The 23,786-nt window shown below is 34.2% G+C and overlaps 2 protein-coding genes across 8 annotated transcripts in view; one reads left to right on the forward strand and one right to left on the reverse strand.

The window, feature by feature from the left end:
• The window catches only part of LOC145945469 (ankyrin repeat domain-containing protein 16), a 100,444-nt gene extending 94,476 nt beyond the window's left edge, over nt 1–5,968 (forward strand). Inside the window, exon 3 of the mRNA XM_083054514.1 lies at nt 5,549–5,968. Coding sequence (XP_082910640.1) covers nt 5,549–5,907 — 359 coding nt within the window. The 3' untranslated portion in view covers nt 5,908–5,968. The remainder of the gene's footprint in view (nt 1–5,548) is intronic.
• Nucleotides 5,969–6,198: 230 nt separating this feature from the next.
• LOC145934352 (latrophilin Cirl) overlaps nt 6,199–23,786 on the reverse strand; it is a 425,698-nt gene continuing 408,110 nt past the window's right edge. For 5 of the 7 annotated variants that reach the window (XM_083037539.1, XM_083035962.1, XM_083035127.1 and 2 more), the window contains 2 exons: nt 17,245–17,442; nt 6,199–14,775 (listed from right to left, as the gene is read on the reverse strand). In XM_083037539.1, coding sequence (XP_082893665.1) covers nt 13,918–14,775; nt 17,245–17,442 — 1,056 coding nt within the window. In that variant the 3' untranslated portion in view covers nt 6,199–13,917. The remainder of the gene's footprint in view (nt 14,776–17,244; nt 17,443–23,786) is intronic. The other 2 variants (XM_083039104.1, XM_083039952.1) reach the window with 2 other exon arrangements.

Genomic DNA, 23,786 nt, shown 5'->3' on the forward strand with positions numbered 1-23,786 from the left:
GGTCAGCGGCATATATGTATCAATTTCTAATATTTTAAGACGAGCCAAAAATTCATCGATTATACATTTTAATAGTACATTGATTACAGAACCATTTGATACCAAACAGACACCAGCGTACAAATTTTTTAACTTGATATACATAAAATAAGGTTGCGTCGCATAGGGTCAGCGGTAAAAAGTATCGATTTCCAATATTATACGACGAGCCAAAAATTCATCGATTATACATTTTAATAGTACATTGATTACAGAATCATTTGGTACTAAACAGACACCAGCGTACAAATTTTTTAACTTGATATACATAAAATAAGGTTGCGTCGCATAGGGTCAGCGGTAAAAAGTATCGATTTCCAATATTTAAAGACGAGCGAAAAATTCATCGATTATACATTTTATTAGTGCATTGATTACAGAATCATTTGGTACCAAACAGACACCAGCGTACAAATTTTTTAACTTGATATACATAAAATAATGTTGCGTCGCATAGGGTCAGCGGTAAAAAGTATCGATTTCCAATATTTAAAGACGAGCCAAAAATTCATCGATTATACATTTTATTAGTGCATTGATTACAGAATCATTTGGTACCAAACAGACACCAGCGTACAAATTTTTTAACTTGATATACATAAAATAAGGTTGCGTCGCATAGGGTCAGCGGTAAAAAGTATCGATTTCCAATATTTTAAGACGAGCCAAAAATTCATCGATTATACATTTTAATAGTACATTGATTACAGAATTATTTGGTACCAAACAGACACCAGCGTACAAATTTTTTAACTTGATATACATAAAATAACGTTGCGTCGCATAGGGTCAGCAGTAAAAAGTATCGATTTCCAATATTTTGAGACGAGCCAAAAATTCATCGATTATACATTTTATTAGTACATTGATTATAGAATCATTTCGTACCATGCAGACAGCAGCGTACAAATTTTTTAATACGATAAACATAAAATAAGAATGCGTCGCACAGGGTCCGCGTCAAAAAAGTATGGATTTCTAATATTTTAAGACGAGCCAAAAATTCATCGATTATACATTTTAATAGTACATAGATTACAGAATGTTTTGGTACCATGCAGACACCAGCGTACAAATTTTTTAATACGATAATCATAAAATAAGGATGCGTCGCACAGGGTCCGCGTCAAAAAAGTATCGATTTCTAATATTTTAAGACGAGCCAAAAATTCATCGTATATATATTTCAATAGTGTATTGTTTTCAGATTATCTTTGTACCATATGCATACCAGCGTACTACCTTTTTGGTCTAATATACGTTATATAAATCTGCGCCGTATGGGATTTGCGGCTTAAAAATTTTAATTTTCGATATTTCAAAACGTGCAAAAAATTAATCTTATATACATTTTAACAGTACATTGTCTGCACATTATTGCGAATTATGCGTGACTGCATGCATATATCGCGGTAATATATGTCGAAACTCATTTCTACTGCGCATTCGGATTTCGAATTATATCAAGATTGTCGAAAAGTGTCGGACGAAATATATTTGTGACTCTAATTAAGAAAATAATTTTTATTTTAAAAATTATATCTACGAAACCTTAATTGTAAATTTGTATTCATGTCTCACTTCTATTTTTAACTTAATAAATATACTACTTCTTAATTAAATAAATGTATTAGAAAATATTAATATAGTAGGGTAATTAAATTTTAAAATGGTAATATGTTATAAAAATTAAAATAGCAATATATTGTGAATAATATGTTGTAATATTTTATCCTCGATTAATATTTTTGTTACAGAAATCAGCTGATTAAAACGTAAAATTGCTAATTCATTCTTAAAATAAGAATATGTTATAACATTTAAAATAATAATATGTTTTAAATAATGTATTATAATTCCTTAAATTCGATTAATATTTATAACAGCTATCAGTTGATTTCTGTCAAAAAATATTAATCGCACAGATAAGGCATTATAACATATTATTTATAACATTATTATATTAAATTTTATAACATATTTTTATGTTAAAATTTAATTAGCAATGTAATGCTTTAATCATCTGATTTCTATCAAAAAATATTAACCAAGTTTAAACAAACTTTATATAAAAATATTAATTTTTTATTTAAAATCGAGGAATGGCGTAACGCGCGCTTTTGTTATTCTAATCTTTTTCTAAAAAAGACATTAAGTCGATTCTCGCAAGTATTTTTGCCTTTTTTCCGCCAAAATATTAATCAAGTTTAAAGTATAATAACATATTATTTAAAACATTATTTTATTTTACTTTTTGGACTAACTGTCAAACTGCTAATTGCTAACCCTCGCGACAGCCTTTCGATGCTACGAATATAACACACAACGCGAATGTCAAAAATATTAATCAAGCTTAAAGTATTATCACATATTATTTAAAACATATTATTATTTTATTTAATTTTATTTTAGACTAACTGTCAAACTGCTAACTGCTAACCCTCGCGTTGACAGCCTTTCGATGCTACGAATATAACACACAACGCGAATGTCAAAAATATTAATTAAGCTTAAAGTATTATCACATATTATTTAAAACATTATTATTTTATTTTATTTTATTTTGGTCAAACTGCTAACTGTTAACCCTCGCGATGACAGTCTTTCGATGCTATGAATATAACACACAACGCGAATCGACAGAGAACCAATCAGCATTGCGGAAAAGAGGCAACAATACTTCGAGATTTTCGAGAATCGACTTAACATGCACTTTTTAGAAATGGATTGTTTGCAGATTATTTTGGTACCATAAGCATATTAGCGTACTACTATTTTAATCTAAAAAACGTAAAATGAATCCGCGCCGTATGGGATTCGCGGGTAAAATTTTAATTTTCAATATTTTAAAACGAGCCAAAAATTAATCTTTCATATATTTCAACAGTACATTGCCTGCACATTATGATGGTACCATCACCATACCAGCGTACTACCTTTTTGGTCTAATAAACGTAAAATAAATCCGCGCCATATGGGATCCGCGGCTTAAAAATTTTAATTTTCAGTTATTTAAAACGCGCCAAAAATTATTCGTTTACATATTTCAACAGTACGTTTCCTGCACATTATGATGGTACCATCACCATACCAGCCTACAAACTTTTTGGTATTATATACGTAATATAATTGTGCGCCGTATGGGATCAGCGGCTTAAAAATTTTAGTTTTCTATATTTTAAAACGAGCCAAAAATTAATCGTATATAAGTTTCAATAGTGTATTGTTTGGAGATTATTTTGGTACCATAAGCATACCAGCGTACTACCTTTTTGGTCTAATATACGTAAAATGAATCCGCGTCGTATGGGGTCCGCGATAAAAAAATTTTAATTTTCAATATTTTTAAACAAGCCAAAAATTAATTTTTCATAAATTTTAACTGTACATTGTCTGCACATTATGTTGATACCATTAACATACCAGCCTACAAATTTTTTGATTTAATATACGTAATATAATTGTGCGCCGTATGGGATCCGCGGCTTAAAAATTTTAATTTTCTATATTTTAAAACGAGCCAAAAATTAATCGTATATAAGTTTCAATAGTGTATTGTTTGCAGATTATTTTGGTACCATTAGCATACCAGCGTACTACCTTTTTGGTCTAATATACGTAAAATGAATCCGCGCCGTATGGAATTCGCGGGTAAAAAATTTTAATTTTCAATATTTTAAAACGAGCCAAAAATTAATCTTTCATATATTTCAACAGTACATTGCCTGCACATTATGATGGTACCATCACCATACCAGCGTACTACCTTTTTGGTCTAATAAACGTAAAATGAATCCGCGCCGTATGGGATCCGCGGCTTAAAAATTTTAATTTTCAGTTATTTAAAACGCGCCAAAAATTATTCGTTTACATATTTCAACAGTACATTGCCTGCATATTATGATGATACCATCACCATACCAGCCTACAAACTTTTTGGTGTAATATACGTAATATAATTGTGCGCCGTATGGGATCCGCGGCTTAAAAATTTTAATTTTCTATATTTTAAAACGAGCCAAAAATTAAACGTATATAAGTTTCAATAGTGTATTGTTTGCAGATTATTTTGGTACCATCAGCATACCAGCGTACTACCTTTTTGGTCTAATACGTAAAATGAATCCGCGCCGTATGGGGTCAGCGGCTTAAAATTTTAATTTTTAATATTTTGCGTAACTATATACAAATATCGCGGTAATAGATGTCGATACTCATTTCTACTGCGCATTCGCAATTCGAATTATATTAAGATTATCGAAAAGTGTAGGACGAAATATATTTATGACTCTAATTAAGGAAATATTTATTGGCCTTAAAAATTGCTACTGAACCTTAATTGTTAATTTGGATTTATGTCACTTCTATTTTTAACTTAATAAATATATTACTTTATTATTAAATGAATAAATTAAAAAATATTAATAAGGCGAACTAATTAAATTTTAAAATAATTATATGTTATAATAATTAAAATAGCAATATGTTGTGAATAATATGTTGTAATATTTTATGCTCGATTAATATTTTTGTTAGAGAAATCAGCTGATTAAAACGTAAAATTGCTAATTAATTCTTAAAATAAGAATATGTTATAACATTTAAAATAATAATATGTTTTAAATAATGTATTATAATTCCTTAAATTCGATTAATATATTATAATATATAATTTATAACAGTTATCAGTTGATTTCTGTCAAAAAATATTAATCGCAGATAAGGCATTATAACATATTATTTATAACATTATTATATTAATTTTTATAACATATTTTTATGTTAAAATTTAATTAGCAATGTAATGCTTTAATCTTCTGATTTCTATCAAAAAATATTAACCAAGTTTAAACAAACTTTATATAAAAATATTATTCTTTTTTATTTAAAATCGAGGAATGGCGTAACGCGTGCTTTTGTTATTCTAATCTTCTTCTAAAAAAGACATTAAGTCGATTCTCGCAAGTATTTTTGACTTTTTTCCGCCAAAATATTAATCAAGTTTAAAGTATAATAACATATTAGTTAAAACATTATTATTTTATTTTACTTTTTGGACTAACTGTCAAACTGCTAACTGCTAACCCTTGCGATGACAGTCTTTCGATGCTACGAATATAACACACAACGCGAATCGACAGAGAACCAATCAGCATTGCGGAAAAGAGGCAACAATACTTCGAGACTTTCGAGAATCGACTTAACATGTACTTTTTATTTTAAAAAATTCAGCAAAACTGTTTCTTTTAATTTGCAAGGGAGAGGTTTTAACCCCCCCCCCCCCTCCAAGGATCCGCCAGTGTTTGGTACCATTCAATAATTTTATATCACTTTCTAAAAGTATAAGAAAACATTACCAAATTAAATGGCAGTACTCATTTCGAAATTAGAAATAAATAAGATTAAATTGTTAGCTAATTAATTTCAGTATTCTTATTTATTTACTCTTTCATCTCTTTATAAATTTTAATTTGCAACATGACTTATTTCAATTCTTCAATTGTTACAGCATTTCACGGCCATGAGAAAGTGATTAACTTACTCGTCGCATCATGTGCGAATCTCTTGAACGTACAGGACTCTTCAGGCTCTTCGCCGCTTCACGAGGCGATGAAACAAGAAAATTTGAATGCAGCGAAATGCATTATACATCTGGGCGCTAATGTCAGTCTTGTAGACAATGTCGGTCAAACTATTCTACACATTGCCGCGCTAACTGACAATTCGGAAGCTGTTGAATACATTTTGGAACACAATTTGATTGATGTGAATCGCGAAGCTTCTTTCGGGATTACACCGTTGATGATAGCTCAAAGAAATAATCATAGCAATGTTATTGAGATTCTGATTAGAAATGGCGCTAAATAAAGTCTTTATTCGTAAATATTTGTTATATATTATTACGTATCTTTTGAAAGTCTCTCGGAAGTAGAGATTATATAAACGTAAGTGATGTGAATCAAACGTTTTCATCTTTTTGATTTATATTTTTTTTTGCATCTCTTGTGTATATATATAATTAAATCTATCTTTTTTTCTTTATAAAAAATCTTTTCGTAAATTTTTTTTAATAGAAAGATTCTTGATACAATTACGCTCAATTCTCGACGAAAATTTCAACTACTACATAGGTTGAAGAAAAGGCTTAGACGGGTGGCGTTTTTATTCAGAGATTGGTACACATTTATTTATCCTTTGTTTTTCCTTGTATCAGACAGTTTTAAAGAAGCATACAAAAATCAAGAAACGGAGGCGCTTATTAGTTCGGAGATACCTAGGCTTTACATTCTTCTTCGTTTTCTACCTTTATCCTTCCTCCTCTGTTTCATTAAACTTTCTTTTTCAGCGTGCGCAGGCAGGCGACGTAGTACAGAAAATTCATGCGCTTGCTGTTAAGTGTGTGCGTGCTGGACGAGACTGCATAGCGTCTCTCTTAAACTAACTCTAGGACGCTAACATAACATAACTGGCAATTAGAATTAACACGTCGCGGTACACAATATCTCGCGCAATTTTTAAGAACTATATAAAAAAACTTGGAAATAAAACAAACAGCTGAACTAAGAAACAAAATATAATGTCAACGATTATCAGTCATTGATATAAAATTTATAATAATTGTAAGAAATAGACCAATTAGCAAGAAATTGGCATTTGCATCTGAGATATCTGTATCGACGGTTCCGGTTAGCGTTCTAGCGTTAAGTATCACTTACATCACGAAGGAAAAACGTAAAAAGTAAGATCACAGAATTGTACGAATTCTATGCGATCGTGTGAACTCTAAAGGTCAACGATTTCGCGGCTTTCGATTCGAGTGTTACGACAATTTGGGAAAAGGAGATGATCAGAAGCGGTTTTTATTAAAACTTTTCCCCTCTATTGATATCTCTAAGTATCAGCAACTTTAAACAGTCGCATTCATCGTAGTGGAGGTACCGATGGTAGGATTAGAATTAAAGCTACCGCAATCATCGCGCCTACTGCAGAGACCGCTATTTTGACGCCCCATGCGATCACGATGTTGTTGAAAAAATAGAAGTAAAAAAGGTTTAAAGTAATTTTCGCGCGCTGAACTTTCACGTTCTCTCTCGTTATCTTTTACTTTCTCACAGTAAATCACAGTATATATAGTAGAGGACGCAAATATTACTTCGCAGGAGGCTACAAAACGTCTCTAACCGGCCCTGGAAGGTGGCGATAATTCGACGGGAGATAATTTTGACTTCGCTCGATGGATTTCGACTCTTTCACTCCGAAACGAAAGCTTATCCGCTAAGTATCTCACAGGACAAAGTTAGGAGATTTACGGAAAAAGAGAGAGTTTTCGAGATGAAAGATTTGGAGAGGGAGAGAGGAAAGTAAAGGATCGTTGCGCAGAATGAAGGAACATCTCTGATTGGAACGATCAATTAATCTTGGGTTTTTGTCTCGCTCTCATCGCGAGAAAACGGACCAGGATAAGGAGAAGGAATAAAAGGAGAGTGTGATTCTCGGGGGGGAGGCGGAAGATATTTACATTTATAAAACGGCTAAGGATAAAACATGCACTGTACATCGTCTGTCCGTGTCCAATCAACACCGCACACACATCTTTTTCTCGTCCTTTGATCCTTTCTCGCGCAGCGATACACGTGTGGACGAGTGTGTACGATTACGTTTTTTGTCTTGTGTTTCATTTTTTCTTTTCAGGTTTTATCGAGATATCTGGATCGTAATCCGTAAAATCCAATTAAAATCCGTTAAATTTCAATTCAAACATAAAACTATATTTGCAGCGATCCTGTCTCATAAGATTCGCTTGAAATATTATTTTATATTTAAAGCAAACCAGAGCGAAATGAGAGAAATCGCTTTAGATATAATTTTATACTTAAAATAGATCTTGGGAAAAAAAGATCGCTTCAGATATAACTTTATATTTCAAATAAATGCTAGCAAGGAGCACACAAAAAGGATCATTTTAAATATAATTTCGCGGACTAAGACGGACTTCGCGAGTTTCGATTCCAGCCGTCTCGTTTATCCTTCCGTCAGTCGACCTACTTTAGTAGAGTTCGTTATAAATATCCAACGATTACTTGGGCTCTTTAATATTTTACTTCCTTCGCTTATTTACACATTAACTAATACGCGTTGAGACTTAAATTAAGATTCGCCTTGCGCGTCCTTCACGCCGCGTCACCGATAATAATAGCTCGTAATAGCTTCGCTACTTACTAGTAAACTCGCTTAACCTAGGGTATGCTTTATTTCCGCATCTATCGGTCATCATCTCCGAGTTTCTCGCATCCTCTCAGCTCTCTCGATCTATCGCGCTCGCGCTCCACTTTACAAGTATTCAACATGTACAAAGCCTTATTTACATTATGTATGTACATACGGTTCTCGCATTCGGAGTCATTCGCAATATTGATAACGCTTTGCGTGTCCTCACGTAGTGTCCGTTTTGTGTACACGATTAAACTTCAGTCGGGAAAATCGAGACGACGCAGTCGGGACACTCGAAACAAGGACACGTCCGATCTCATTCTCATCGCACATTTCGGACTAAACGACTGTGCTTATCGCGAATACAGTGCTAAATGCGTGGATGTTTGATTTTTTATCTCGATTCGTCGTGTAGTGCTAAAGATGCATCGAGAATGCGGACTACCGGTCTCGTCTAACACACTGATCGACTTTCGGACCCCGTGGTTCCATTTCTGGATTCGCACGAACGTCAAACGGATGGAATGTGGATGCTTGTAATAATTATCTGGCAATTAGATGTTACACGGCTGAGGTTCGCAATTTCCGGTCGTAGAAAAGTATACGTAAACTAGCTTTTTCAAGATGTACTCACTTGTAAATCAGTCATGGCGAAACTTAAACTCTAAGGAGTTCGTAGTTTCTCAATCGCAATTCGAAGAAAAAAAATAGGAAAGATCTGGCAATGAAATCGAATGCTCGACTCATAAAGGTATGTCGACAGTCTTAATTATTTTTTTCTGTAATATTCGAATATTCATTGTATAATGTGGTATTTTCAGAGGCGACATTTCTATACGAGATTATCGGTTGCTTCGGTTTTGTTAGGATATAATTGTATAATTTGTTGCCTTTATATTAATAATACTTTTATTAAATAATAATCTTTACATTTGTGAAAACTTACATAAATTCTAAATTTACTTTAAATTTCATTTTTCTATTGTTTACCTTTCTTGAATGAAATAATTATGTTAAATTTTTTCGAGAATAAAATTTATTCTGTTTTTTCATATCAACAACGCGTATAGTCGCCTCTTATGTTATTCAAGATATAAAATATATATTTTAATCATTCCAATTAACATCAAATGCGGTTACAGAATATCTTTATAGATAACTATAATTGGCAAATCAATGTCTGTAAAAGCAGACATTTTTCGTGTTGAGTGCTTTGAGAAACTATTGACATATGTTTCGAAAACACTGGAATGAACAATAATATGCTAAAAAATTGCTCGAGATATATTTATACACACTTAACATAGCTGGTACTCTTAACGCGATTATCACTATTACAATTCTCCTATATGCGTGTTTCGCATGAGCGAGAAATAAATCATAAAGCAACCACGAAATCGCGACAAAGCGGACAAAAATACGTTGAATCTATTACTTGCTAACGAAATTTCTATCATTAGTATAAAATTACTATTTCTTCACTCTTTGAATCAAACAAATCAAATTAATCTTCGGATCGATAAACTAAAATCTATGTACTAATTCTTTTAAATCCTTTATTTCAAATTAAAAATAGCCGTCGCAAAATAAAATGTACACAATAAAAAACGGAATAAATGTTAAAAATTTATAAACAAGTATTTATTGCATAGTTGAACGTAGTTTTATCCACAATGTACCATATATTAAGAGGACTATCGAAGCTCACTTTCGATACTCTTCTTGCCGTCAGTATATTGCCCGACGAAGATTCTCATGGTTTCTGTCAATGAGAGCGACGAGAGGTGGTTAGAGAACACAACAAACCTCCACTCGACACAGTTTCCGCTCGCGATATAAAAAACACTCGCGGATGATAAAAAATAAATAGCGCGCACGCGGACTCTTTTAGTTACACGGTTAGCTTAACTCACGCGTTCTCACGTACATACACGATTTTTTGTTTTAAAAAATAGTAAAAAACAGTGACTAAGTATTTTCGCGCATTTTTCCACGTCGTTCGGGAAATCCGCTTGTATCACTAGTATTTACCAGCCCACGTACGATTTCTGGGCCCTTTTTGCCGTTCCTCTCTCTTTCTTTCTCTCCTTCTCTCATTCTCTCTCTTTCTCTCGTCACAATAATAATATATTGTTACTGTATACATACATATACATACATATATATATATTTATTTATCTTTTAATTTATAAAAATAACGTTCTGGGACTAAAACGCGTAACGTTTTAAAGCGGCGCGCGACGAGGAGCTGCCATAAATACGACCGATAAAGGCGCTTCAGCCATTGTCTCTCGATTTCTCCTTTGTTTTTCCTGTAAAGGAGGAAACCTAATTTTCGGCCATCATCGCCGAAAACGCGCTCGTTATTCGTTCGTCGGAACACAACTCGGTGAAAACTCACGCGAGAAGTGCACCAAGTGTCAAGACGAAGTCTCATAGAATCGGCTTCAGACAAAGTATAAATAGATAGCTTCCTCAAAAGATGGATAAATGAAAATTATATAATAACAGATGTTTTTCTTGTTACAGAATTATAACTAAAATATAAATTCATATTCCAATGTTTTATGTTTTTTTAAAAAGGTCATGTTTGCAATAAACTTTTTAATTCTGTAGTAATCAATTGTGTTGTGAATTATTTCAAATTGAAAGATTAATTTTATGGTTTATCAATTTTTGATCATGCTAATAATGATCGATGATAAAAAATATTGCATTCAATATGCAATCAATGATATATATAATGATATGATAATATAATGCCATTTGTATAACTATATTTTTATCAAAATTAACTAAGTAAAATGATTATATAGGAAAGATTCGGCAAATTTTTTCTTTTTCTTTTTTCTTTGATTAGATAAATTAGTAAAAAAACTCTCGCATAAATTATTTGTAATGCGTATATGTATTACATCAATATAATTATAAAATACGTGATTATCCATAAAACTCAAATGCCAAAGAATAACAATTTTTATTGTTTCGACATATGTATGTACTAAATATGCATATATACATATATGTATATATATTATACATACATATATGTATATATATTATACATACATATATGTATATACATACATATTGCAATTTCTAAAACTCAGTAAGAAGCAGTAGATTCTGGTACTTACAGAGAAAAGAAAAGGGATCTTGGATCTAATCAGGCGAGGTGGTCTTCGCCGCGCTCGGCCACATACTGTGGCTTGGCTCTTGGCTTCTTGGCTGTGAAGTTAGGTTTCGCCATCAGTTGGCGACACCTAATTATATTTAATTAGATTAAATGAAATAAGATATATATATATATATCATTTCTGTATTTTTTTTCTCTTACTTTTCTTTTTATACATTAAAAAATAATTTAAATTTGCAAATAACTTTTTATGATTCTCTCTCAGCAATATTTAAAAAATAAAAACAAGCAATGCTACAAAAATACAGAGTGCATATGTCTGAAGTCGATTATATTTCTCATATTAAAAATTATTAAATAATATATTTTATATGTATTTTCTTGATAAATATGTTTTGCATAACACAAATACTATCAAGAGCCGTTGAAATGAAGCAAAAAATATCATTAACTTGCGATGAGATCGTTCCAACTGCGTTACTTTGTGTCACGATATAAAAAGATATTCTCTATTTTAGTATTATAATAAAAAAAAATAGTGTCATCAACATTCTCGATTAAATTCTCAGAAATTAATATCGCTGCAGCAATCTCATCTCAGATTAAGATATTTCGATTCCTTTATCGAGCCGTTGTAATCCTGCGTAAGGATCAAGATACGGGCACGCGTCGATCCTCGATTTGTCGACGACACCGGCGCATCGCGTATTCGGCCGGAGGCGATATGTCTAGATCTATATTACAATGCCTGTTTTTTTTTTGTTTTTTTTTTTCTAAGAGTTGGGGAAAGTCACCCACGCCTGGAAAGCTTTGCCCCGCCAAATACTTACAGTATATAGATGCGAAAGTGATTGATAAGGGCGATTCTCATCCGTCGCACTATGGCGAGATACGAGGTGTGACATTAAAGCGGCGTATTAAACGCAATTCGCCGTAGCTAGCTAGATGCAAATGATACGTATATCACGTTGTGATTTACACGTGGTTTACATACGGCTGTACGGCGAACCGCGTTTAATACTACGATCAACGCGACACCTAATATTGCCGTACGAGTGACGACTGAGCCGCCGGTGAATCCACTTACCATACTGAATGCCAGCTTACGATACGCGGTTTGTCGTGTTCCGTAACCCTTCCCAACCCGTTACAATCAATGCGGCGGTGGCGCGGGTCTGGGAAGGGTTGACGCAGATGTGCCGAGTATCGATGATGCTCACGTAATATCTCCTCCCTCGAAGTCCGTCGCGTACGGAGATAGGATCTGTTTCGATTTCGATAACACTAGGATGTTATTGCTATAGGAAATATATTGGATGAAATGATTTCTAGAAACGATACGGCACGTATATATTTGCCTGAACAATTCGATATCTATTCAAAAGCTGAAATATATTTCAATTCGCATAGACCGTTTTAAAACATGCGCATTTTATAAAAAATCAACAATAGATATATTAAAATAAATAAAAAATTGATTGGTGAAATCTCTAATAAAATTGTAGCAGTAGAAATCTCTTGAAAATAAATATTTTAAATGCTGAAACGTGTATTCAAGACTGTTATAGCAAATATAGAGTTATTATTGCAAAGTTATTATTTTTATAAATTATATTATAGCATTCATATATTAAAAAAATTAATATTAAAAATTGATCTCTCGGATAATTATATACGATAAATTTGTGCAAAAATTTCCACGAGCTGCCTTTAACATCAAGATATAACAAAACTTTGGTTCGTTCACGCTCGTATGAAATCCGCAAGAACATCGCGCTTAAGTCCAGAATAAATCTTTTCGAAATCTCTGATCCTCGTATCGCTTCGGACTTCGCAAAGCTCCCATCCTACCAGGAACTCGTCACGTTCCGGTTTTTACTTGCGCACTCAGTTCACCAATTCCAAACGCCCGGCCACGACGGGCACGTCGTCGTCGTCGTCGTCGTCGACTTAGCTTAAACGAGAGGTTCGCTACAGTTCTATTATACAGAATCCGCGTCGCGGTGGTACGAGTTCACGCACACATCAATACGATGTATCCTAAGAGACGCCGGGTGTCCGTTGGACAACGTGGCAGCCTAGTTGGACACCCGTCAATCTCGCATTCGCTCTTTATTCCCTTTCACTCTCTCACTCTCATCCTTTCTTTCCTTTCGTCCCGCTCGTTCCGAGGAAACGACCGATCGAATTCCACCTGAACGGAGACAAGGGCGGCGCTCCCTAGAACGCTCGCGATACGTCGATTATGGCTAAAACGCGACGGTCCGGCATCTAATCAAGACACCGTCGCGTTTACGCTTGAGCTAAAAAGCGGCACATCCACATCCCTCGCGGATTCCCCGGATGGGAAAATCGACGCGTGATTGTTCTCTTCAGGAACGAATCGTTATCACCGTTGTCATCCCTTCACCCAGCAGCCACCACCATGCAATGATTCCCGGACAAAACAAACCGTCCAAACGGTTCGGGGAGCGTCCATCGTTCCTTCGCAGGAGAACGAGAAAGAGTCCTCGAGCCTAGGTCCACGGGACCTAACATTCGCTGTAGGACGGCGGCGGCATACCGCGGCCCGTGTACATGTCCGTCTGCGGTTGCAGATGGCAGACGACGGTGTGACCGTCCAAGACGGCCACCGTCCGCGTGTGGTCTTGTTGCGGCGGCATCCCGTACGCCGCCGGTAGCCGCGGCAAGTCCCCGAGTTCATACCTGGCTTGTTGTCGGCGCAGCTTCTCCCAGCAGGCGTTCAGCGTACGCTCCACCGTCGGCCCGTATTCCGTCGAGTCGTAATGCGCGAGATTGGCGCCGGCACTGCCGCCACGCTCGGTCATCGCCTGGCCGTAATGCCCCAGGTTGCGATCGGCGGCGGGCGAGTACGGGATCAGCGGTCGATGATCGCCGTAGCTCCTCGAGGACTGTCTGCTCATGTCGCTCTGTCGTCGGCCGTCCTCGTCGGACATGTCCGAGACCTGGATCTCGCCGGCGCCGACGACGCCGCTGTTCCCGTTACCGCCGCCGACGCCGATGCCGACGCCGACGCCGACGCCGACGCCGCCGACGCCGCTACGCTCGATCTCCTCGTACACCGGGTCGTCCTCGTTGATCAGGCCGCGCGGCAGATGCACGTGCTGGCCGTGGTGACCGTGCAGCTGATGGTGACCGGCACCGCCGTTGCCCCGACCATCCACGATCTCGGTGTACGTATGATTGTACGGCATCGCGGCGCGTCTACCGCCGCCAGTCGTCCTGGTACCGGCGTTCATCTCGCCGTCATTCGGCCCGCGTCTCCTCCCGGAGTGGCCGAGCGTTAGGGTGTTGTGCGTCCGCGGGGAATCCTCCTGTTCGGAGCCGCCGTGTCCGGAATCGCGGGAGTAGGACTTAAAAGAAATGTTCTGCGCAGAGAGAGTCAATGTTTTGCGTTAGAGCGATGAGAGATGTTGTGCGAAGGAGGAAGAAAAAAAATTTAACATGAAATGATGAGATTTAACACTTTTGCGTCCATTGAATTAAAATGCATTGTAATATCGCATTTGATATTTTCTAAAAAATTAACATTTAATAATAGTGCATGTCTGAGTAGACTATAAAGTAGACTATCTTTAGTTTTTAATTAGATACTGAAGTGACTAATTAAGAAATAAAGATATGCGTTGGACAGTTTTGCAAATTATATAAAAAAATAGTATTCAATAATTTATTATTGTAGAATATCACATTGATCATTTAATTATCAGACGCGACAAATATTAAAGAGTTATGAGACTGATGATTCACGAGGAAACTTGTGCAATTGAGCCGTTTATTTCAACATTGAATTGATGCAGTAAAGAGCGCGTTAAAGATATTTGCAAATATTTAATAAATCATAAATTAATTTCAATGTATATTTTGTCAACAAGAATACACTTAACTCATACACTCAATTAATTTAAATTATACGTGGCACTTGTGAAGATGTTTAAATAGCTATCTCTATCTATTTATTTTTATGTCACTTTCAAATGAAACGGCTCAATTGATGATTGCGCATGCATGAGAGGAGAGAAACGAGCGAGAAAACTTCGCTCGTATTGCATATAAAGACCGTATTTCACGGTTAATCATCCTCCTCTCTTCATTGTACACATAGTACAAAAAAAACTAACGTAACGTAAACCAAGGCATACAAGATGAGCTACATACAATTCATGACAGGATAAATGGAGTACTGTGTTCTGATATAAAACGTCATAACCGCATGTATTCGCATTTGTTCTCACGCGGTGGACGCGCATTAGAATAAGAAAAAAAGAGAAAGGGGAGAGGCAACAGGGGAAGATACCGGAAGAACGACATGGCTTATTCCATAACGTCTCCGTTTCTTCTGCTTTTACTTCTGCCGGCGCTCATCCATCACCATGTTTTGCTACATCCCGGTAATCCACGAGCATCGCCAAAAGTAAAAGTATAAAAGATATGCAACAGTACTTATAGTATTTTTGCAAAAGAATTCGAGGATTGCGGAGATCGAAAAAAGAAATCTTTATATATATACGTCCAGTAAACAAGCCTGTTTCCTTTACAGATGGAGAAGTTGATTTATGTCGCCATAATTTATGCAATTTTATTTTACTCTCTTACATTGTACTTCGTAAATAATGTAGGAAAGTTAATTCTCTCTTCTTAATACCATGATGCCAAATGTATAAATTATTTTTCAACATGCTTTATTTCACATATTTTGTTGAACTAATGCAAAATTTTATTACTCTGTATTGTATAATCGGACAAATCATCTGAATATGTAAGAGATCGAATCCGTATATATCCGTATAATCCGTTTATATTCAAAATTTCAGAAAAATATTATTTGTTCAGTTTCTTTAATATGCAGGAAAAGAAGATGAAGAAAGATTGCAAACGAAGAATTATTATGGAATACGCCATGTCGTAAACTTGAAAAATAATTACACAATACACGTTGAGACAAAGTGTATCCGCATCTCCATGCTCAAAATTCGGATCAGGCTCACTCCTAGGATGCGTAAAGATGAATAAATGCTGTGCATGAGTGAAAATTAATACTGCACACCATGCAGAAATAAAATAGAGAGAAAGAGATCAAAAGACACACGATGAAAATGGAGACGGCTCTAGTTTTAATTAAACTCTCTTGGTAGAGGTATATATTATATTAGACTTTTGGGAAAAAAAAACTTAATAACTTAACAATCTTTATATAAATGCGCGGACCGCAATGTAATGAAACTTCCGCAAATATAAAGTCATAATTAGCCAAATCCTTTCGCGAGAAATAGCTAAATGCTCGCGAATACAAGGGTAACAGTTGCCAAGGTATTTGCAAACATGGACTATATGCTTGATTAGTGTACTCCTCGCAAATGCAAGATCCTTGCGCATACAAAGACCGCTGGTTCTTGTAAACGCGAACCGCTTGTCAACGTGAAGATCGTACTTAGCGAGGATCTCATCAATGCAGAAGCAGAGGTTTAGCAAATCCTTGCAAACGTACGTATCATAATATTAGCGAGCTGCACGCAAATACAAAGCCATAATCTCGAAATTTCACTAGAACGCTTATAGTTGGACTGTTTCGTTCAAAAATAAAGATTACGCTGATTAAGTTGCAACAAGATTTTAATTAAATTATGATAAATATTGAAATGTAATTTAAGAAATAAAATAAAACTAATAAAATAAAATTGTGTAATTATAAATATAATTTAGTTGCGGTAAATAAAGATATTTGTATTAAGACCTTCTAATATACGAAAATTTAAACGATCGTAAAGTTTGTCTTACGATAGAGCCGCCTCTAGATGGTGAGAAACAGCGAGCGAGTTTAGCGGTGAATTAGTTACCTTCCACATGAGGTTTTTGTTAAGGTGGCCCCAAGTGGCGGTGGCAGATTTGGGGATATTGGGAGCTGAGGGTAAGAAGGCGTGACGTGCGTACGGCAGGGTGGCCACGATGTGAGCCTCGGTCGAGGCGGATTCATCTGGCACCGGTACTGCCGGCTGCCTATCGACTATCGCCCAGCTTCGACCGGATACCAAGTACTGCAAAAGCAACCAATCCGCCGTTCCCCCTTAACCCTTTGTTTACTGATAAGCAGGGCCAGCTCTGTCAGTATCGCTCGTGTGTTTCAGTGTATGCGTGTGAATGAATGAATTATATTCTCTAGATAATTATTCCATGCGTAATCACCGTCAGAAGAATTGAAATATATATATGTATATATAAAATCACAGAATTTTTAATATTAATATTTGCGTAGATTCAATACAAGTTGTTCATGTCAGTAAACAAAGAGTTTTTCAATCGCTGCACTGATTTTAGGAGCAAAAAGTAGGAAACTGAAAGAATCTGTCATAATGCAAAAATCATCGAGATAAAAAATTAAAAGTTCAAGAATTTGATATTTCTTCGAAAACATCTTTGTAAGATGTTAAGATATTAATAAAAACTTCTTTTTATATCTATTTTAACATTTTTAGCCCTGTGATTGTATCTCCTAAATATCTTTAGTCAAATTTTTCTTTTATTTAACAAGTATAGATCTTACTCTACAAAATAATAATTTAATCTTTATAGTCCGTAAAAAACATTAAGGAAAAAAACATTTTAAAAACTTTGAAAAAATAATGTATTATATAATATTAGCTTTATCGATTAGCTTCATTATTACGGCTAAATCCTGTCCATAAATATACGTGTTCCCAATTGAAATCACAGGGCTGGGAAGACCGGAAGGCTTAAGCTCCTCGATCGATGAAGCAGCGGGACAAGAGACCTCGTGCACCAATTAGGATACATAATTGTGTGGATACGGAGGAGAGGAAGGGCGCGTAAATTCCGCACGACACAAGGGAGATATGAGCGCTGTACATATGCACCGGTATCTCGCGCGACGCGCGGCACCGGAAGCAGAACAGATTTAACCCGTGCGGGAGCGAATCTACGACGTAGCGTTCTGAGATACGCGACGTCGGCACGCACACTCAAGGGCTCTCCCTGGACACATCGCGGCCTCCTTCCCTCCTTCGCCCTTCGATGGACGAGCGTGGTTGTTGTGCTTAGGACGACACGTGATTGCACTTGTTTCGAGATTCTATAGGGACGGGTCACGCGACCTGTTATAGTCGGACTTCCGGTCTTAACGAAACCTACGACCTGCGGCTCTCTGACACAGATCGAGAAAGTACGATGTCTTCCGCTTGGATGATTCATCTATACGATGATGATGAAATTTGGAAACGGAGTAAAAGATCTTTGAAGCAAGAGCAAGCTCAAAGAAGCTCTTTCCATCCAAAAAATTCAATTATCTAAATGCTTGAATTTATAAACATGCATATTATTCATATTTAGAAAAAAATGAATCGAAAGATGTTTTTTTAAAATTTTCAAATGGCAAAATATTAGTTGAATTATATTCTTGTAATTATTGGAACAGAGTTGAATTTCTTCATCTTGAATTCTGTAACTTACACAGAATTTGAAGTTTGTGGCGATGAAATATAATCGCCTATCTAGTTTTATCTATCTGAAAATTTTCTCTATACTTTATCTCATAGACATGTGTTAATTAGAGAAACGCATCCAATGGATAGGAGTAGAGAGAAAGAGATATATATAGAGAGAGAGAAAAAGAGAAAGAGCAAAAGTGGCCGGTGAATGAGCATGTGTGATGCGGTGAAGGTGTGTAATAAATGTAACGGATTGATTTTCCTCACTCAATCTTACTTTTTTTTTCTTAATTTTCTGTTAAGTAGTTGATCGTGTGAGTGAATGCTTGTGCGAGCATTTGATTATTTTTTTAATCCTTTATACTTGAAGCGCAAGTCTGGTCACGATATTTTTTTTTATTCTCATTATTATTATAATTATTAAATTAAATTTTCAATTACCTATTTATTTCTTGCATTTCTATTAATGATAAAAGCGTCTTAATATTTAATTTTATATAGTAAAGAACTAATATTTCAATCGAAAGGAAATAAATAATGTGCAACATGTTCGTGTTTTCTTGCTTGCTCGAATTAGAATAAATTAATGTATTAATAAATACGATTTCGCAGCATTTTGCGAGTCGATTAATAATACTATGCGCGACAAGTCCAAAGAGATTAAATAAAATGCGGCATGTGAAATATGTTGGTGAGTTCGATGGAAAACGCATTTTTGCGCAAACAGTTGCAAGCGCAACATATAATCGTCATGCGCGTGCATTTGCATTTTCGAAAAAGCGTTTTCAATCGATCGCTTATTCGGGAAGAGGTAAAACAAAATCACTTAATTATACTTGAAGCGCGTTCAGGCGGAATACGAAAGATCCAGTAAGTGCAAGAGAGCAAAACGACGTGAAATGCAATGTGTAAGTGTCTGCATAGAGTGCATCCCTTCGTACTCCGCCCTTCGCGTGTCTAGTTGGAATTAGGTCCACTGGTACATTACGAATCTTTCTAAACGTATACCTTCTCTCTATAATCGACGGAAATTCTTTTGATTAAACTCCTTTGTCATGGATCTAGTTGGTAAATGTGGATATAAAAAAAGTTCGATAATTAAGCAACTAAAATTTTTATATAATATTGTCATATCTTTTTTTAGTTTCAGATTATTTACTTCTCAATTAATATTTTTTGAAATTATGTTTTATCAATCTGTAAATAGTGCAAACAAACATTACATAATCTTTTTCTCGATAAAAAGTATGATTTATACATAACTTTGAAAAATTTATACATTATATAATAAATAAAATAAATACAATAAACTGATAAGAATTTCCTTATGATTATAAGGAATATAAGTAGGATACATTATCACAGAGGTTTGCTTCAATTATGAAAAACTAATCATCATTTTGCTAATTAAATAAAACTTGTTCGACATATCAAATATGGTGAACGAAAGGATTAACGATAGAAAGAAATACAATAGAAAATGCAATGACGATTGTAAATTATGATTGCGTGAATGTAACTAATGTTACAATTTTTCACGCGTGTTCAAAATTATTCTATGATTATTTCTATGATTGGGCAAAAGGCAGTAATGAACAAATAAAGTTTATATTTTTTTAATTATCTTGATCACGCTATATGGATATGAATATGAATGATTTTGATAATGTGTTTTTAGAATATTTTTACATCCATATTTAATCTTTGTAGAATTAGTCAGCGATCAAAAATTCAGAGCTTTATAGCTTTAAACTTTTACTTAATTACTTTATTAGCTATATAATATATTCAAGAATTTTTATCATTTAATATAAGAATTTATAATTTATTTATTTATATTTATTTATTTAATTGCTAAATTTGACTTACCAAATTACTTCAACTGCACAACTGCAACTACCATTCTCTGTGTAAAATATCCGTTTCGTCGAATTTATGTCACTTACTGCCTTTTTACCTGAATCACAGATTTCATCGATGATCCGGAAAACCTGAAATGAACGGCGAATCGCGCAAAATTGCGCTCTTCGTGATGAGAAAGGGAACGAGCTTGGGTGAGAGGGTACAAAGTAGCCAGCAACCGCGTTACACCAAACCCCGAGGCCAGATAAGAAGCACGGAAATCACCACTGTTAGTAGGAAGTCTTTGCGGGCGAGCGTGCTCGCGAAAGTGCAAATTCGAGTATTCGTGCTGTGCCTGCCTTCCACGCGTTATTTACAAATGGGGGACATTGATCATTATCAAATTGATAATCTGAACATATCTTTAATTGATTTCTCTTTTAGGAAAAGACAAATATATTATCTCCGAAATATATGTTAGATACAAAGATTTGTCAAATCAAGTTTTCTTTCAAAAATTTTTTGCAAGATTATTTTTTGTGCTAATTTTGTAAGAGAAAAGCATGACAATAAATACAAAAAAAAGAAAGAAATATATAATAAAAATAATGACATTATACTGATTCCGAAAGTAAAAATGACAATCTGATTATTAGAAATTTAATTCGATAAAGTTATATAAAAATAACTTTTTACCATTATAAAGTCGACAATTTTTTAATCAATATATATAATTATAAATATTAAAAACATATTTCCATTTATAAATTATTTGAAACTAATTGACGATTAAAAATGATGTGTTTTAATTTATTCAAACTCGATCATTTAATTTTTTCAAAAGAGATTGTATTTGTTTGATATTTCAAATAAGAAATCCAAGAATAAGAGAGAAAGAGAGATCTTTAATCTGATATCTTTAATTGAAAGTATAACGACGTCGTATTAACGAAAAATTCAAATTAAATCAAGATTAACAAAAGAAACCGAATTTTATTTATTTCTTTAACGAGCGCAAAGTAATCAATATTAAACAATGATTTATTTAAAACATTTTGGTATATTAAAATTATTATAAACTAGGGAATAAGTGTCAAAAAAGGTCAGATTTCTTTTGCTGGAAAAAAATACTATTTGTATAATTATATAGAAATTATATATAATTATATAGAAAGAAAAAATGCTATAAATTCAAATTTTACTTCTTATCATCGTTTCGCGTAATCTATTTTCCCCTTTAGAAAAATTTAAACATTAACGTAAGTACACACAAGCAATTTAACGATGAGAATTAAAAAATTTTACAGTTAATAAATTAGTTTCATGTTTTGAATAAAACATGAAATTTTATAAAAAACAGAAATTGTAATTTAAAATTATTATATTTAACATTAAAAATTAAAATAATTTTTTTTTTAAACTTGCGTTGAAACTTTATTATGAAATTTCTTATATTTAGTTACTTTTAACATTGGAGTTTCGCTCTTGCTGGCGTTTTCCTACAAGTCATATAACAGCATGAGCACATTCAACCCATTTCTTCTGAATACATTTTCTGAATAAATTTTTTGTCTCGCTAGTTTTTCTGTCTCTCTCTTTCTCTCTCTCTCTCTCTCTCTCTCTCTCTCTCTCTCTCTCTCTCTCTCTCTCTCTCTCTCTCTCTCTCTCTCTCTCTCTCTCTCTCTCTCTCTCTCTCTCTCTCTCTCTCTCCCTCTCTCTTTCTCTTTTTCTCTCCTTCTCACTCCATTTTTGTCGGCCAATTCTCTTCGACTCTCTGAGCGCGATAGAATCGAAAGAGTCGAATGGTTCGTTAAATGCCTTTTTACCTCGCCGTTCTGCGAGTCAGTTTTTGAAGTGGTTTGCTGACAAAAAAAGTTTTCAGACACATTTTTTGTTTCGAGCAATAAAATCAAATGTACTTAATAACATCATTATAAATATAGAGCTATCAGAGAACAATAATCTAATATATTCATCGAAGAGTTTCGATAAATTAATATTTGTATAATACAAGGATTTACTTTTAAAAAACAAAATTTTTGATTGTACAACCGTAAGCGTACAAAAGTTATTTTCAATTCTATATATACATATGTTAGACTGTTAGATAATTTTGAAATAAAAAAATATATATCAGAAAATTTTATACTATTGCAATTCACTCTTAAAAAAAAAAGGAAAAAAACCCTCGAATGCACACCAAGCCTTATGAATAAAGGCAATGAAGCAGAATTTTCATGCCTCAAATATATCCTGCAATAAATTTGGTGTACGATTAATAATAAGTTATTAAGATAAAAAAATAAGATGTTGTATTTTAATTAAAACTCTGTTGCTCTATTAATTAAATATATTGTAAGCATAAGATTGAGGATTAAATAAATCACATCTAGCGCTAAATATGTGACGGACTAATTGTAAGATCTATTTACACGCGTTGAGAGAATCAAGAGAGAGAAAGAGAGATAGACAGAAACCGTAATTCAACGTGAAAAGAAGACTATGACTAGCAACAATCTTTCAGTTGTGAAGGGGACAAGCTTAAAGGAAGGCAGGCTTGAGTTTTGAGCGACAGGCAAAAAGTGAGCGATAATAATTAATTACAGACGGATCATACTTGTGTTATTTAAATAATCATACTGGAAAGAGCAAAGCGAGAAAAGAATATACAAAGAAAAAAAGAAGGAAACGCAATTTGACGATACTCGGAAATCGTTCCCATGAGAGCATACAAAAGTTATTACATATGCTTATCTAATTTTGTCTATATAAAAAAAAACAGACATTGATTGTGTACTTCATAATAACCAAGTATTGCACCGTCATTGCTATATTGAAAAAAATGAGAGAGGGAGAGGAAAGACGCACATTCCCCTTTCGCACTCCTACAGTTTCGGGCTCCACAAAAGAACATAATAACCAATATTCTTACGAAAATTTATATGTATTAATTTTTGCAAATATGACGTGATTCTGTATGTAATATGATTATTTTTCATCTTTACTAATTGTAAGTAGAGTAAAAGAAAAAAAATGATAATATATCTATCGATCAATGTTGAGATTAAGTCTACATAGCTCGACTGATTTTATAA

The sequence above is a fragment of the Prenolepis imparis genome, unplaced genomic scaffold, assembly GCF_030444845.1.
Source record: "Prenolepis imparis isolate NDT839.2.m4 unplaced genomic scaffold, iyPreImpa1.0 SCAF_1, whole genome shotgun sequence".
Classification (NCBI taxonomy): Eukaryota; Metazoa; Arthropoda; class Insecta; order Hymenoptera; family Formicidae; genus Prenolepis; species Prenolepis imparis.